Source organism: Nomascus leucogenys, chromosome 5 (genome assembly GCF_006542625.1).
Source record: "Nomascus leucogenys isolate Asia chromosome 5, Asia_NLE_v1, whole genome shotgun sequence".
Classification (NCBI taxonomy): domain Eukaryota; kingdom Metazoa; phylum Chordata; class Mammalia; order Primates; family Hylobatidae; genus Nomascus; species Nomascus leucogenys.
This window is the reverse complement of record NC_044385.1, coordinates 4,580,221-4,597,342: the sequence shown is the minus strand read 5'-3', so window position 1 is coordinate 4,597,342 and position 17,122 is coordinate 4,580,221. Positions and strand designations below refer to the sequence as shown.

Below are 17,122 nucleotides of genomic sequence, written 5' to 3'. Positions count from 1 at the left end.
AAGGAATGGCTTAGGAAGAACTTACAGTCTGATAGTCCAGGGAGCCTTGGTATTGTGGGGAAGTATAATAAAATGTTATGGGTAAAATGATACAAGTATACACTAAGTACAGTGGTGTTCTAACAATAATAATAGTTTGTGATGGGGACCCAAAGAGAAAGGTAATTCTTGAATGTAAATGTGCAAAATGAATTGGTACTTACCAGGATGAGTAAGAGACAAGCGAAGGATATGAGGTGTTCCTAGCAGTAGGGGCAAAAGGGCAAGAAGGAAAGAGCTATGGGTAATGTAAGAGCACAGTATAGCATCAGTACTTGGGAAACAACAAGGAGTTCAATGTATCTGGAACATGGTGGGGGTGAGGCATATGTGTGCGCATGCACGTGTGTCTCTATATGTGAGTGTAAGTGTAGTGGCCATGGCTGTGGCAGTGAAAGTAGTTAGCCGTAAGAAAGAAAAATAATCTTTGTCTATATTGTGGATGGTCATGTGCAGCATAATAAAGTACATATACAAATCATATTTAACAGTAAATTAGTGAAGTGTATCCAATAAAATAAGAAAAAAGGTATAGGTGCTATCATCAAAATTATTAAACATTGCTAAAAACAAGAAATAATACATAAAACTATCAGAAATGAAGAGATAAATTTGTTATTGTCTGCAGATACTAGGTCTACAAAGAATAAATGTTTTGGGTTACTTAACCCCAACGGTGATGGTATTAGGAAGTGGGCCTTTGTGAGGTAATGATGACAGAACTCATAAATTAAATTAGTGCATTTATAGAAAAGTCCTCAGAGAGTTCCTTTGGCACTTTTACTAGGTGAGAATACAGGGAAAAGACACCTTCTATGAACCGTGAAGAGGGCCCTCTCTAGACACTGAATTTGCCAGCACCTTGAACTTAAAACACCTGGTCTCCAGAACTGTGAGAAATAAATTTCTACTGTTTATAAGCTACTCAGTTTATGATATTTTGTTGTAGCAGCCCAAAGGGACTAAGGCAAATCCTATTTACAAAAGCATCAAAAAGAATGAAGTACTTTAGGAATAAACTTAACCAAGAAGGTGAAAGATCTGTACACTGAAAACTACAAAACATTGCTGAAAGAAATGAAACAAGACACAAGTAAATGGAAAGACATCCCATGTTCATGCACTGGAAGGTTTAATATTGTTAAGATGTCAATACCGCAAAGTATGCTACAGATTCAATGCAATCCTTTTCAAAATCCTACAGCATTTTTGCAGAAACAGAAAAAAAAAATCCTAAAATTTGTATGGAAACCATAAAGAATCCCAAACAGCTGAAACAATCTTGAGAAAGCAAAAAGCTGAGGGCTTCATACTTCTTGACTTCAAAATGTATTCTAAAGCTTCAGTAATTAAAACAGATTGGTACTGGCATAAAGACATATAGACTAATGGAACAGAACAGAGAGCCCAAGTAATAAAACCATATATATACGGTCAAATGATCTTTGACAAGGGTGCCACGACTAACATAATGTGGAAATATAATGCTGCTGGGAAAACTGGGTATCAACATGCAAAAGAATAAAAGTGGAGCCTTGTTTTACACTACACACAAAACCAACTCAAAATGGATCAAAGAATAAATATAAGACATGAAACTACAAACTCCTAGGAAAAAACCACAGGAGAAAAGCTTCATAACTTGGTCCTTAGAAATGATTTCTTGACACTGACAAAAGCAATAATAGATGAGTAGAAATATATCAAAATAAAAAGCTTCTGCACGGCAAACAGAACAAAACAGCAAACTACAGAATGAGAGAATATATTTCCAAACCATATGTCTGATAAGTGCTTAATATTCAAAATATATAAAGAACTCCTACAACTCAATAGCGAAAACCAAAAACAGAAACACAAGTAAAAACTTGGCAAAAGACTTGAATAGACATTTCTTCAAAGAAGACATACAAATGATACACAGGCATTTGAAAAATGCTTAGCATTACGAATTATCAGGGAAGTACAAATCAAAACCACAATGAAACATCACCTTACACCTGCTAGGATGGCTGTTATTTTTAAAAAACAACAACATAAAAAATAAATAAGTGTCAGCAAGGATGTGGAGAAATTAAAACCTTGTACACTATTGTTGGGAATGTAAAATAACGTAGCTGCTATAGAAAACAGTATGGAGATTCTTCAAAAACTTAAAAGTAGAACTACCATATGAACCAGCAATCACATTTCTGGATATTTATTCAAACAAAGTGAAATGAGGAACTTAAATAAATATCTGCCCTCTCATGCTCATTGTTGCATTATTTGCAATAGCCAAGAGGTGGAAACAATCTAAATATCCATCAGCAGATGAATGAAGAAAGAAAATGTATTGGCCAGGAGTGTGGGCCTTCATGCCTGTAATTCCAGCCAAGGGAGGAGGACTGCTTGAGGCCAGGAGTTCCAGACAAGCCCTAGCAACACAGAGAAACCCTGTCTCTACAAAAAAAAAAAAAAAAATTAAATTAGTTGTGTGTGTGGCTGTAGTCCCAGTTACTGGGGAGGCTAAGCTGGGAGGATCCCTCGGGCCTGAGTTCCAGGCTGCAGTAAGCCATGATCACACCACTGCACTCCAGCCTGGCTGACAGAGCAAGACCTTGTCTCAAAAAAAAGAAAGAAGGCAAATGTGTTATATACATACAATGGAGTATTATTCAGCCTTAAAAAACAAGAAAATCCTCTAATATGCTGCAACATGGATTAACTTTGAAGACATTATACTAAGTGAAGTAAGACAGCAACAGGACAAACACTGTATGATTCCACTTATGTGACGTGTCTAAAGTAGTCGAATTCACAGAAGCAGAAAGTAGAATGGTGGTTTCCAGGGGCTGGGGGTAGGGGAATGGAGAGCTGCTGTTCAATGGGAACAGAGGTTCAGTCATGCCAGATGAAAACGTTCTAGAGATCTGCTGTACAACAACATGCACATAGTTAACAATACTCTATTATACCCTTAAAAATGGAAGAGGATTTCACATTATGTAATTTTTACCATAATTTTTTAAAAGAATGCACCAATGTAGCTAAGAACATATTTATAAAAAAAGGGATATGTTGCTATATTAAGTTCAAAAATTTTATAGTTTCTCTAATTAAAGCCATGTGGTGTTAATGCTAGAATACAGAAAAGTCAAAGGTGGGAAAAAAAGACTAAATCCTCAAAGCCCAAATATGTATATGTGTTATCCACAATCAGTGAGAAAAAAATGGATTATCTAATAAATGGAGATGAGACAATGGGCTCGCCCTTGAGAAAAAAAGAGAGTCCAACCTTCTATCATGTACTGAAATAAATATAAGATAGGTGAGAGATATACATTTAGTTTATGACAGGTAAAAATTTTAGACTGGGCAGAATATTAAAAATAGAGAGTTTTTCTAACTCACACTAACCCTCTCTAAGTCTTCAATGACATTACACTAAAGTCATATAGAATGTCCAAACACCAGATTCTAGAGGTATATAGAAATGCACATACCAATGGCAAATATGAGTATGCTGTTTTTCATTTGTACTAATACCGTTTTTTCTTATAGTTATAAATGCAAATGAAAACTGATTGTTCAGAAGAGTAGTATATTATTACAGGAATAGCAGAGGATTTTAGAGTCTTAAGATCTGACAGAAATCCAGCTTTGTAAACACAAATGGCAAAATGAATTGTGCTTCAATAGATGTTAAAAATCCACTAAGAATAACATTTTCAAATAATATATATTGACGTGGGAAAAGTTCCATTCATCTGGCCAGTCAACAAATACTGTGCTGGGCCATGGACTATGTGCTAAAGATTTTTTAAATGAGCAAGAAAGCCATGATCTTTGCTGTCAAGAATCTTAAAATTTAGTGAGAAAGGCAAACAAGGATTACAGTTATAATATAATTGATAGAAAAGGTACAAAAGAAAAATATCTAAGTACCTAACAGGGGAACCTGCCTAGTCTATAAGAGTCAGAGGTTTTGTAGGAAAAATAACATTTTAAGCTCAGATCTGAAAAGATACATAGGAATTGGCCCAACTTAGTGGTTATGGATTATGGGTAGACATATCAACAAACTGAAAGCTCAGTATTAATTATCAAGGGAGAAAAGGCCCAGGATCGATGGTGGGGAGGGGAGGGGAGGAGTTCGGGGACCCATACCCAGAACTGTATATATATGAAAGGCCTAATTACATCTGCACAGAGTAAGATTGGAAGTGCACAAAAGAAAATATTATCAGTGCTTAACTCTTTTCTATATTTCTTAATCAATCATACATTACCATTTAATCTACTGATCAAAAGTGTTATTAAAATAATACTTTACCATTTTGCTTTTATTAAAATTTTAGACAAGACTGTTAAAACTTAATGTATTCATTTGGAAAATAAGGCTAATAAGATTTAACTTCACAAAGTTGCTGATTAGGATCAAATATAATAACATGTGCAGGATGATGGTTTTGTGACTGTGGTCACTGGACCTAACTCAGTATCGGAGTGAGCAGATATAGAATTGGGAAGTGGTTGTAAAAACTGATAAATCAGGAGAATAAAAATGTGGACCTGATGAAGTTGATGAGTTGGTTACTACAGTGTTGCCACTACCCACTTTAGCAACAATGACAGTCAATGCTAATTAATCCTCTCTCCCGCTCCTTAGACCCAATCTCAGAATCTTTAGCAACTTAGTGCTCCGACAGCCACTTACAACTAATTTAGAATGGCATGTTACTTGAAATCTTTTATATCACTAGCCTTGGAATTTCAAGTATGAATACAATCAATTATACAATTTTTTAAAAAAGGTAGTTTGGCTATAAAAATGTCTTTTTTTTTTTTTTTTGAGATGGAGTCTAGCTCTGTCGCCCAGGTTGGAGTGCAGTGGCGCGATCTTGGCTCACTGTAAGCTCCACCTCCTGGGTTCACGCCATTCGCCTGCCTCAGCCTCCTGAGTAGATGGGACTACAGGCGCCCGCCACCATGCTCGGCTGATTTTTTTTGTATTTTTTTAGTAGCGACAGGGTTTCACCATGTCAGCCAGGATGGTCTCGATCTCCTGACCTTGTGATCCACCTGCCTCGGCCTCCCACAGTGCTGGGATTACAGGTGTGAGCCACCACGCCAGGCCAAAAATGTCTTTTTAAATTTATATTTTAATCTTTAAATGTTCTGTTTCTCTGAAAGTATATCTTCTAGCATGCCCAGAGGTTCTGATGTATACTATTTTGTAAGCCACTGTTATTCATGTATTATGCCAGATGCAAGAATTTAGAGACTATAGCATTTAAAAAATATATTTGTATATATTTACAAATAATAAAGTCAGATACAAATACATCTTTAGATTGAGTGTTGCTTTTTCACAAAATGAAAACAAATGAATTTCTTACCTTTCCTCTGGAGTATCTACATGAAATGTTCTCTCTATAACAGTGGTCCATTGGAGACATCTGATTATAAATGTGTTTGGCTTTGGTCGTTCTGTTTTCATTAACTGGCATTCTAAGAATAAAATAAAATGTTTCCTTAAGTACAGATATATTTAAAACCAGAAGTAAATAATTGAGAACTACAGAGTTCTATTTTAAACAAAATCCAGTGCGAACTCACAGCTTTCTATGGATCTCCACTCAAGATTATTTACAGCCTGACCTTAGTCTTCCTTTCCAATCCTTCACCCATTCTGGCCACATTAACCACCTCAACTGGACTATGTAATTTTCCCCAAACACATCTTACTCTTTCATTTATTTATGCCTTTGCTCCAGCTGTTCTTGCTATCTGAAATACTTTCCCCACTTATTTTACCTCTATCCATATGCATCACCTGCAGTCACAATAATACTGATCCTTGAAGGTCCAGATCAAATATTATTCCTTCCATGAAGCCTTCCATAACACCTGGCCCTAGACTGACCATTTCACCCTCTCTATTCTCATTACTTATTACCATATCCCTCATGTGTCACTTACCATAGACTATCTTACAGTATTACTTATCATTTTAAGAAAATGACAAATATCACTTATCCTTACCTAGATTATAAGGCTTTTGACAATATAAACTGCCTGTAACTCTTAGTATCCACAGCCCCAAGAGCCAGTCAGTCTAAACATGATTAAATTCTGTTAGTGAATAACTAGGAAGATGTCAACAAACACGAGCCTAAAGTATGGATTCCCTGACACTGGTGTGCCTGGATTCAATTATTTTTTCGTGCCATTAACTATACAAACTTGGACAAATTAATTAAACTCTCTAGTCTTCAACAGTTAAGTGGGAAACAGTATCTACATCATAGAATTGATGTGGGAATTAATAATAAATTCATGTAATATTAGTATAATATGAGACCTGTAAGCTTTCAACAAACATTATTATTTGGCATACATCTGAGCTGGGCTCTAAAGGATAAGTAGTATGGGACACCAAGAAAAAATAGGGTAGGGTTGTCTGCTGACTCTGCTCTTTTGGAAGAAACTAATTTATCTCCGTTGAAAACCTCAAGTCTTTTCTCAGTGCTTATCTGCTGTGTCCTATCTCATCATTAGCAACTATCAACTACCATTTCTATGTCTTTATACTTCCAATTCTTTACTCAGATTAGCTGTGTTTTTGTTTGTTTGTTTGTTCAAGACAGAGTCTCGCTCTGTCACCCAGGCTGGAGTGCAGTGGTGCAATCTCGGCTCACTGCAACCTGTGCCTGCTGGGTTCAAGTGACTGTCATGCCTCAGCCACCCAAGCAGCTGTGATTACAGGCATGCACCACCACACCCAGCTAATTTTTCCAATTTTAGTAGAGACGGGGTTTCACCATGTTGGCCAAGCTGATCTCGAACTCCTGACCTCAAGTGATCCACCCGCCTCGGCCTCCCAAAGTGCTGGTATTACAGGCGTGATCCACTGTGCCCAGCCCCAGATAAGCTCTTTATTGGTCCTTTACACTGAGAGAAATCATTCACCCAAGGGTCTCTGCTTAGTTTTCTAACAGTTCTCATGTTTTCAGCAATCATCTCTCAGTTTACCAATATCAAAATCCAAACTTTTTTCACCCTGGAGTTCTACTTTAAGACACACGTCTAAACACATAGTGAATATTTCTACCTGGTTGAATTACTGGACCACCCCTAAAACCAAACTCAGTATTTTCCCCCTAAAATTCATTCCTCCTCCTGGCTTTCATAATTTTTCCATCACCCAGGCTGAAACACAAAGTGATCTTCCTTTTTGATATTGGTACTATTTGTCATTACAGGTGCTCCTCAACTTATGACTGTGTTACATTCCAATACATCCATCATAAGTCAAAAATATCGTAAGGCAAAAATGCATTTAATACACCTAGACTACCCAACATCACAGGTTAGCCTAACCTACTTTAAACATGCTCAGAACACTTCCATTAGCCTCGAGTTGGACAAAAATCATCTAACACAAAGCCTGTCCTGTAGTAGAGTATTGAACACTACACATAGATGGGTGTTTTGTCGACATGATGAGATGCGAAAACACAAAAACTAAGAGCATCCAGAAAAATGCTGGCAACCTAGTACACTGTAGAGTATCTACTGTGCATGTTGTGATCACGTGGCTGACTGCAAGCTGTGATTTGCTGCTGCTGCCCAGCATCACTAGGGAGTATCACACAGCAAATCACTACCTCAGGAAAAGACAAAACTCCAAAATTTGAAATACAATTTCCATTGAGTGTGTACTGCTGTCAGGAGCAGGGTAAAGTAAAAGACATCGTTACATTGAACTACTGTTAAGTGGGAGACCATTCATAACTGGTTTTCCACTGCTATAATTCTACTTCACATTCTCTGTGCCCAATGCCTAAACCTCCCGGCTGCCCTAAGACGAGATTCTTCCTATTTAGAGATGCTGAGAGACTATATAAGTTAAAAACAGAAACTGTGCTCTGGGAGAATCTGAACATGTCCGAACGTGAACTCTTGACCTCTCTCAACCCTGCTCCTTCTTCTGCCAACCTCTACTGTGGCTTCCTCTATCTCACTTGACACCTCCATCCTTTCAATTGCCCAACCTGAAAACCCAAGAATCCCGTTGTAGTCCTCTCTTCTCTGACATCACTTTCACTCCTCCTGCAAATCCTGGTGTTTCTACTTTAAAAACAAAACCAGCTTCTGATAACTTCTCACCACCTCCACTACCTCAGACTAAGCCATCATTGTCTCTCACCTGATGATTCCAAAAATCTTAGAATAGCTTTTCCCTGCCCCTCACTGCAGTCTGTTCTCAACACAGCAGCCAGAAATCTTCTCAAAATGAAGATCTGCAAAAAAGTTCTGCAGTGTTTCAGTTCGCTAAGAATAGACGAGTAAGGCCTTTAAGTGCTCAGCAGGTGTCCTACGTGATCTGACCCTCCCACCAACCCCACTGAAGTTTCTGACCTACTTCCCTAGTACTCTCTTTCAGGCTGCTCTGCCAGCCACCCTGGCTTCCCTGCATTTCCTCAACAATGCACTACACTCTTTCTGCTTTAGAGCTTTTTGCCCTCTGCCTAACATTCTTTCCCCCCTCACACATCCGCACAGCTGCCTACCTTAAACATCCTATTTAACACTGCAATCTGCACCCCTTACCTAGGACTCTCCCTCCATCTTCTCTTACCTGCTCTATTTTTTATTTTCCATAGCATGTTACCATTTTCTAACATTTGATATGAGTTTTTTGGTATCTTTTTTGCTTATTGTCTTTTCAACTAGATTGTAAGCTCCAGTCACATATACTTAGCACTTAGAACTATTCCAGACACATAGCAGGTACTCAATAAATACTTTCCAAATGAACTCTGATAGGAATAATCCAACAAAGAAGGTAATTTTGATGCTACCAAAAGATAATTTCTAAAGCAATGTTCCTATATAAGCAAGAAGGGATTAAATTTACTGGACAAGTAAAGGGGTAGCTCTAATCAGGAGTATAAATAGTTTAGTAATGAAATAAGAGAGAAGATGTAAGGGCCCAAATGCAATTAGGAGTACAGAAGCAAGTAAAAACTGGTAGAAATTATTTTCTCACTGCTTCTGATTTTTTCAGTGAATTAGGATATAAAGTCATCAGGAATAAGGTTGCAAAAGGATCCATCGGGCTTTGAAGAAGAAAAGCTATGAAATAGCACCTTTGGAAAATGAAAGTACAAATAGGCTAGAGAGACCTACCATGACTGCCGAGAAGGATGAAGGACAAACCTGAATTTAATAATGAAGAATTTAAAGTAATAACAGAGATCATGGTTGTGTATTTTCTCCCAGATATATTCAGCTGCATGTGTACAGGTGAGGAACACAGAGTAATGAATTCAAGCAAGGCTGTATTTTAACCAAGTAAGTTTGTCAAAGCAAGAAGACAGAAAAGAATAGAGAATGCAAGGCAAGGGAGTGATTATGATAATCAACTAAGAAACTTAAAATGGGTATGGAGGAAAGTGAGAACCTGGAGATGTGCAAGATAATGAAAAGGTGGTAGAATCAATAGGTCATAAAATCTATTATATCACAATTCAACTTTGTATAGCAGCATGACATATTTTTTGAAATATGAAAGTTAAAAAATACAAAATATATATTCCATAAAAAATAAGCAAAAATATTGTTCATTTGAAAGATGTAAGTTTTAAAATACCAAAGACATTATACTAATTTATACTAATAAAGAGGCAACCAATTCCTATGACTGACTCTGCCCATCAGTCTGATTCTCTTTGAAGCCAATTGTTCCTCCCCATATCCTTCTTTTCAAAAGTCCTATTAAATTTCCAGCCAATAATTCACTAGCTAAAATACTTAAAAGTTAGGAATTGTGTGCACAGTTCTTCTTATAGCACCTAGGACAGTGATAGGACATAGGAGTATACAATAAATACCTGATGATTGGGCAACTGATTGGCTGGCTTTAAAGGTAAAGAACGGAGGACAGACACTTAAATGAGGGGCGTGCCCAAGAGAAATACTCAAGAATGAACTATGGGGTACAGAGAAATACAGCACAGAAGCAAAGAAAGAATGCCCGGTCTGAGGTTCACTATTTCAGTTTTACTTCAGGTTCCCATTATGGTGATATAAGCAATTAAGATAATGGACTTTGCAATCAGAATAAGAAATTCAAATCCTCCAGGCTCTAACACAATCAGCTGTGTGATCCTTTTGAAAGTACTTTATATCTAAGCCCTCAGGTTCATCATCTTTAAAAGCATTATCATGAATTAAAAGCATATTTTCAACACTATACCTAAATGAAGTTTAAACGCTATAATTTAAAGAACTTCTCAACACTAGACTTTTAGAAGCTACGTAAAGTGCTGTTATGAGATTCCAAATATCAATTACTATAATTTATAAGGCTGCTAAAAACAATAAAAGGTATTACTATAATTACCATTCTCAAGCAGATCACTGAAAAGGAATGGCTTAGAAAAGAATAAAATACCTGTATTTATGTATGGAGTGGTTTGGAAAAATATTAAAATAGTAATATAATGACTAAGTAGTTATGCACAACTTCACTGTTCTTACTAAACTTGCTAAGTATTCATGAACCAAATGACATATATGAAATGTCAGTTATGGGCCAGGCACTATGCAAAATGCTGGGCACACAAAAATGAGTAGGAAACTCTATGAGCTCATAGCACACACCACACTACTAATCATTATACCCATGTAATTATAAAGTAGTATTTCATTTATGCCATAAAGGATTTAATCAGGTCCTGTGAACCGTCTAGTCCAACAAAAATAATGTTACATGTAATTACAAATAAATAGTATAATAGAAATAAACCTGTATTTTATAGGTCTCAGTATGAAATACTCTACAAACACATTTGATCTCTACACCAAGATATTCAAGTGGTAGTTGGATCACTACCAAGAGAATATCATAATGTCTTATGGTTTGTTGCTGTACAAAACAAATGTAACTTAAAAAGCTGAATCCAAATTCAAAAAAGTTAAAACTCTAAATTACCACGTTAAAACCAGTGATCGAGCAAATAGAAAAACTTTTGAGTTCTTGCATGTTCGCAATAAGGAATCGGAAAACACATGATTCTTAAAGGAAATGGTGGTTAATAAATGGATTAGCCAATACTTCTTTAGAAGAATATTTCCCTTTTGGTTACGTAAAGATTCCCAAAGCAAGGTAGGGCAATTTAAATTTTAAAAATCAGAAGTAGAAACTTTGGATAGAGATTCTAAAAAGCTATTAACCAAATGATTATCTATGATTTTTAGAATCATTTAATACGCATCAGTAAAGTAAACGTGCTTATACAAAATGCCAGGTAGCTAACTTTTATTATAACATATACTTCTCAGTGTTATTTGTTACACTGTTACTTATATTAGTTATACACTAGTTAAAAAACTCTCCTAAGCAACATGAACCACAAGCTGAATTTTAAATGTTCTGCTTACTTTTACACCATTCTGAGCCACAGATGACAAAGTCTGTACAAAGCTGTAATTACTCTGCAAACCTGAAAGCCAATTAGAGAGACTGCAACATGTCAGACCAAGAAATACATACACCAAAAAAAAATTTTTAGAGATCATCTGTTTAGATTAAAATGCTTAAAGGTTTCAACCAACCTCTTGAGCCATTTAAACACTAATTTTATTCTTTCTAAAAATAACATTCAGTGTGAAAAACAAAGGCATAATAATAGATTCCATTTTTTTTTTTTTTTTTTTTTTTTTTTTTTTTTTTTTTTTTTTGAGACAGAGTATCGCTCTGTCGCCCAGGCTGGAGTGCAGTGGCGCAATCTCGGCTCATGCAAGCTCCGCCCCCCGGGGTTCACGCCATTCTCCTGCCTCAGCCTCCCAAGTAGCTGGGACTACAGGTGCCCGCCACCACGCCCGGCTAATTTTTTTGTATTTTTAGTAGAGACGGGGTTTCACCGTGTTGGCCAGGATGGTCTCGATCTCCTCACCTCGTGATCTGCCCACCTCGGCCTCCCAAAGCGCTGGGATTACAGACGTGAGCCACTGCACCCGGCCAGATTCCATTTTTTATTAAATCACATAATGAAATAATGCTGGCTGTGAGTTATGATGACCATAAATCAAGTTTATTTTTCAGGTCTTAAAAATATGATACACCATGGAGGTTCTTTGAAGGGGACAAAAAGCATTTCTATCTTTTGTTTAATGTTTTCACTAGGGGCAAAAAAGCATAATACCTATTTAAGACTCAATACATCAACCTTTAAGAAATTCATTTAATCCACTGAGCAGAAGGTGACTTAGGTGAGGCAGGTGTCCTGGTAGAGAGCAATTCCAGCAGCAGATAACTGCTGAGCGATCACTACATTCCAGGCACTGCACAAAGAGTGGTGCACAAATGTTACTCATTTAATCCAAAGGAAAAACCTAAAAGGTGTTATTATCTTCCATTTTATAAATGAGCAAATTTACAAGACTCAGGCAAGCTAAATAACTTGCCCCAAAACACACAACTGTGAGTCATTATGTAAGGATTTATTCCAAGTCTATCTCAATCCCAATCCCATGCTCTTCTGAAGAGAATACACTGCTAGGAAAAGTGCCTTAAAAATCAGTAATCATCTGTCAAAGCCATAGGACTGTCTGTTCCCTCTTCTATACCTTCTCTATACCTTCCCCATGCTTGGCCCTTCTCCCATCTATGACACTTTTTCTCATATAAGGAAATCCAGGATAAGTTCCAACTGATAACAGCGTTTGAGTGGGAGAGGGCTCCAATGTGTTTGCCTCTGGTTCTCTCCACAGTATAGGGATGGACAGGAATGAGGGTTATCCCCTAGCAGGATGCTGATCCTTGACATCTCGTTTCTCCAGGTAGGAGTAACGGGAGGTGGTTTAGAATGAGAAGCTGAAGGGAAAGAAAGTGGTAAGGATAGCAGAAAGGAAGGCAAGAGAGCCTTTGGGTTCTTTTACTGCTGGCTCTCACATTCTCCAATACCAATGAAGTTAATGATTAAAAAAATGTTCAATTACTAATAATGGAAAAGTGATCTGCAGACTTGCATCAATCCAGCTCCACATTGCTGGTTATTTTTGTCTGAACCATTTGCCTTTTATCACCCAGACTCAACATATCTCTCTCCACATAAGCAAATAGGAGAGAAGACAAAGTTGTTACATTTGATTCCATAATACAAGGGGTTCAATAAACAATGGGAGTAAGACTGGATTACTAACATTACATTTCCCTCTAGAAGATGTTTTTCACTTTATCATCCACATTCCAAATTGTGACATTTTAATTATCATAAACCACCACTTTGGAATTAACATGAAATACTATTTATGAACTTGAGTTGAATGTGAAGTCACAATATGTTAATGTGAACTTCTCCTAACACATTTTTCTTTTTTGAATATGGTCACTACAGATACTACCATTTACCAAAAGCACACTTACAGAGCCAATATTTTCCCCATCAACATTTCTCTATCTTGTTTGCCCACCGAATCTTGCCTCTAATTAAACAAACATACACCTCAAGAGTCTTCTGAAACAACTGTTCTTTGCATACTTTCTGCCTACTTGAAATTCCAAATAAACATACTGTGGTCATTTTGAGACAATAGTTAAAATATAAAAATGACATAAGGCATTTACTAAAAGAATTATAAGAGGCATGCAAACATCTAGTGGACTCAAGTAATTAGGCATGTTGGTTTTTTGGCTTTGATTTTGGTTTTTGCAGTGTAATAGCCATGGGCTTTTTAAAAATGTAGTAAAATATACATAACATAAAAGGTACCATTTTAACCATTTTAAGTATACAGCTTGGTGACATTACTAAATTCAAATTGTTGTGTGGGCAAGATGGTTTTCAAACATATTTCTTGATTTACTTTCACTGTATAAATCATCCATGCTTAATACAGAAAAATACATAAATAAGTATAGGCAAAATAAAAATACTCATAATCCTACCATTCAGGTATAACCATTATTAGTGTTTGAATACATACATTTTTAGACCTTTTCTAAGCACTTTTGAAAAATAAAAATGAGACCATTATTGATGCTAGTATATGTTTTGGATATTTTCCACTTCAGTAAATAAAGATCTACATCATTATATTTAATAGTGACATACAACTCCATTGTACTCATACACCAGAATAAGCAGTTTATTTATAGTCATAATGCATGAAACAGAAGTAAATTACTCAGATGTACACAGGATATCTAACCATTCATTACATAACATGCTACTGAATAACATGGTAAAATCTGAAAAATAATTAAGAGATTTTTTTTTTTTTTTTTTTTTTTTTTTTTTTTTTTTTTTTTGAGACGGAATCTTGCTCTTTCACCAGGCTGGAGTGCAGTGGCGCGACCTTGGCTCACTGCAACCTACGCCTCCCGGGTTTTAAGCAATTCTCCAGCCTCAGCCTCCAGAGTAGCTGGGACTACAACTACAGGCATGCGCCACTAGGCCCAGCTAATTTTTGTATTTTTAGCAGGGACGGGGTTTCATCATGTTGGCCAGGATGGTCTCAGTCTCTTGACCTCGTGATCTGCCCACCTCAGCCTCCCAAAGTGCTGAGATTACAAGCGTGAGCCACTGTGCCCGGTCTATTTTTAAGAAAAGCTATTTATATTTGAAACATGATGAAACTGGGATTTGATAACAAAATTTTTAAACAATTCAACAAGAATGTACATTAGATTGAAAATTCCCTTAGGGGAAGGTCTATACTATTTGATTTCTGGTACTATGCCTAAACAGGGCTGGTCTCAAATAAATAAACAGAATGACTAACACACTGCCCCAATTTATCTGTGCCTTGGCTAATTGAAATCACGTTAAAAAAATACCTAAAAGAGAATCTACCCCTAATAAAATAATTCGTTCAGGCAAAAATCACCAATGGTAAACTCATTTGGTAAGTAACTAATTAAGACTAAATATTGCATAATGCCAACATGTCAAACCACAGATTATCCGGTAACCACATGAGAGAAACTTAAGTTTATAATGAAGAGATGACACTGTCACCACCGTAACCCAGTGAACAATGATAGCATTACTAACAGCTGGTCAACCAAATACTAGGTACCTCTTGACATAACGCAATATGGAGTACACAGACTCACCAAGGAAACAATCTTGATAAAGATTCTGAATATGAATCTGATGGAATCCTTAGATCTAACTTCCTTTTACCGTAAATACAGAGGTAGAGGAAAAGTTAAATGACACCTCGTAGAAACAATCAGAGAATTCCAGAAGACAGAACTTTCACAGGACAAATGACGTAGTCTCTTTAATAAGTGATGTACCCAAAAGAGGGGTGAGGAAGGTAGTCTAATACTCTGCTGGACTAGTAGGGACTTAAAAGATTTATAAAAACCAAATGCAATGCATGGTCCTCCTTAATGCATTCTTGTTGCAAAACAAACCAGTTTTAGGCAACAAGTGGGAAATCTGAATATGAATTTGTACTTGGTAATACTAAAGATTAGTTTTATTAGATGTGATTGTGATACAGCTTTTTAAAAAAATTTTCAATTCATGAAGTACATGTGCAGGTTTGTTACATGGGTATATTGTATAAAGCTGAGATATGGGCTTCTAGTGAACTCATCACCCAAGTAATGAACATAGTACTCAATAGGTAGTTTTCTGGTCCTTGTCCTACCCTTCCCCTTTTTGGCATCCCCAGTGTCTATTATTTCCACCTTTATGTCCATATGTACCAATTGTATAGCTCCCACTTACAGGTAATGTACAACTTAAATGCCTCGAGATTTCCATATGTACCAATGAGACAATTTCTACTCACATATCTTCAAAGTAGCTTATCAGTGCATACATACCACAGTGAAATAAACAATAAACATATACAAAGACCAAGATGCAGATTCGAAGTCACTTTTTTTTTTTTTGAGATGGAGTCTTGCTTTGTCACCCATGATGGAGTGCAGTGGCACAATCTCGGCTCACTGCAATCTCTGCCTCCTGGGCTCACGCCATTCTCCTGCCTCAGCCTCCTGAGTAACTGGGATTACAGGCGTATGCCACCACGCCCAGCTGATTTTTTGTATTTTTAGTAGAGATGGGGTTTCACCACGTTGGCCAGGCTGGTCTCAAACTCCTGACCTCAGAGAACTGAAATATGTTTTCTCCCAGAGAAAACTGACCAATCTTTTATTTAGCATTCATGCATTAAAAATAACTGCCATCTTCACTGACATTATATTTAAAAGCACCAAGAAGCTCTGATCACATGATAAGACAAAGTTCTGTAAGTGACAGATAAGCTGTCAAGTAATATACTGCTTCAGGACTTCTTTATAGAAGTTATATTTAAATAATGTCTTTCTGTCAATATCAGATTATTGGAACAAGGCTGAGAACACATTTAAAGTGTTCATTGGCCAAAATGTTAAAAACCTAACATGAATTAACATGTAACTAAAGTTGCCTGGAGTCTAATATCGGAATTTATTCAGGCTTGTCAGTCTAAGCCAACTCTACTGATTCCTTAGTCATAATAAAATAATCTGTCTATAAAAATAAAGACCCATCAATAGGTAAAGAAGAGAGATGGAACTTCCTCGAAGCACAGAAATATCAAACAATTTATGAGGCAAAGAGTAAATCTGTAAATAATATAGTTTAACAAAAATATTTTAACAAAATGTTCCACAGGACTAACGTGAAGTTCAAAGGAAACAATGCATATGAAATAGTGCTGTAAAGAATATTACATGTTTATTTTTAATTATCTTATAAGAACACCCTATAGAGACAGAAACTTTATCAGTGTGCTTTTGGAATCAATAACTGTTGCTGGTTGGATGATTCAGTTATCATGAACTATTCTGGCAGGTTTCAAAAGCAGTGCCATTTTAAAACATTAAAAATGTCTAAAAATGCAACCATAGTAATAGATTCTGAGTGCATGGGTTGGGGGGTGAGGGAGAAAGACAATGACAAATTGGTCCAAAAGGACACTGAGACTTCATAGTTGGAAGACTATTGTGCTGACAATTAGTAACAGAGGAAGCAGAGCACAAAACAAATGAATGAAAAAAGCTGAACTTGCAATGAAAGACCTTATT

The 17,122-nt window shown here is 36.5% G+C and overlaps 1 protein-coding gene across 4 annotated transcripts in view; it reads right to left on the bottom strand.

The window, feature by feature from the left end:
• Positions 1 to 17,122, bottom strand: part of AKT3 (AKT serine/threonine kinase 3) — a 356,898-nt gene that overhangs the window by 163,555 nt on the left and 176,221 nt on the right. For all 4 annotated transcript variants that reach the window (XM_030812589.1, XM_030812590.1, XM_030812592.1 and 1 more), the window contains one exon: positions 5,421 to 5,532. In XM_030812589.1, coding sequence (XP_030668449.1) covers positions 5,421 to 5,532 — 112 coding nt within the window. The remainder of the gene's footprint in view (positions 1 to 5,420; positions 5,533 to 17,122) is intronic.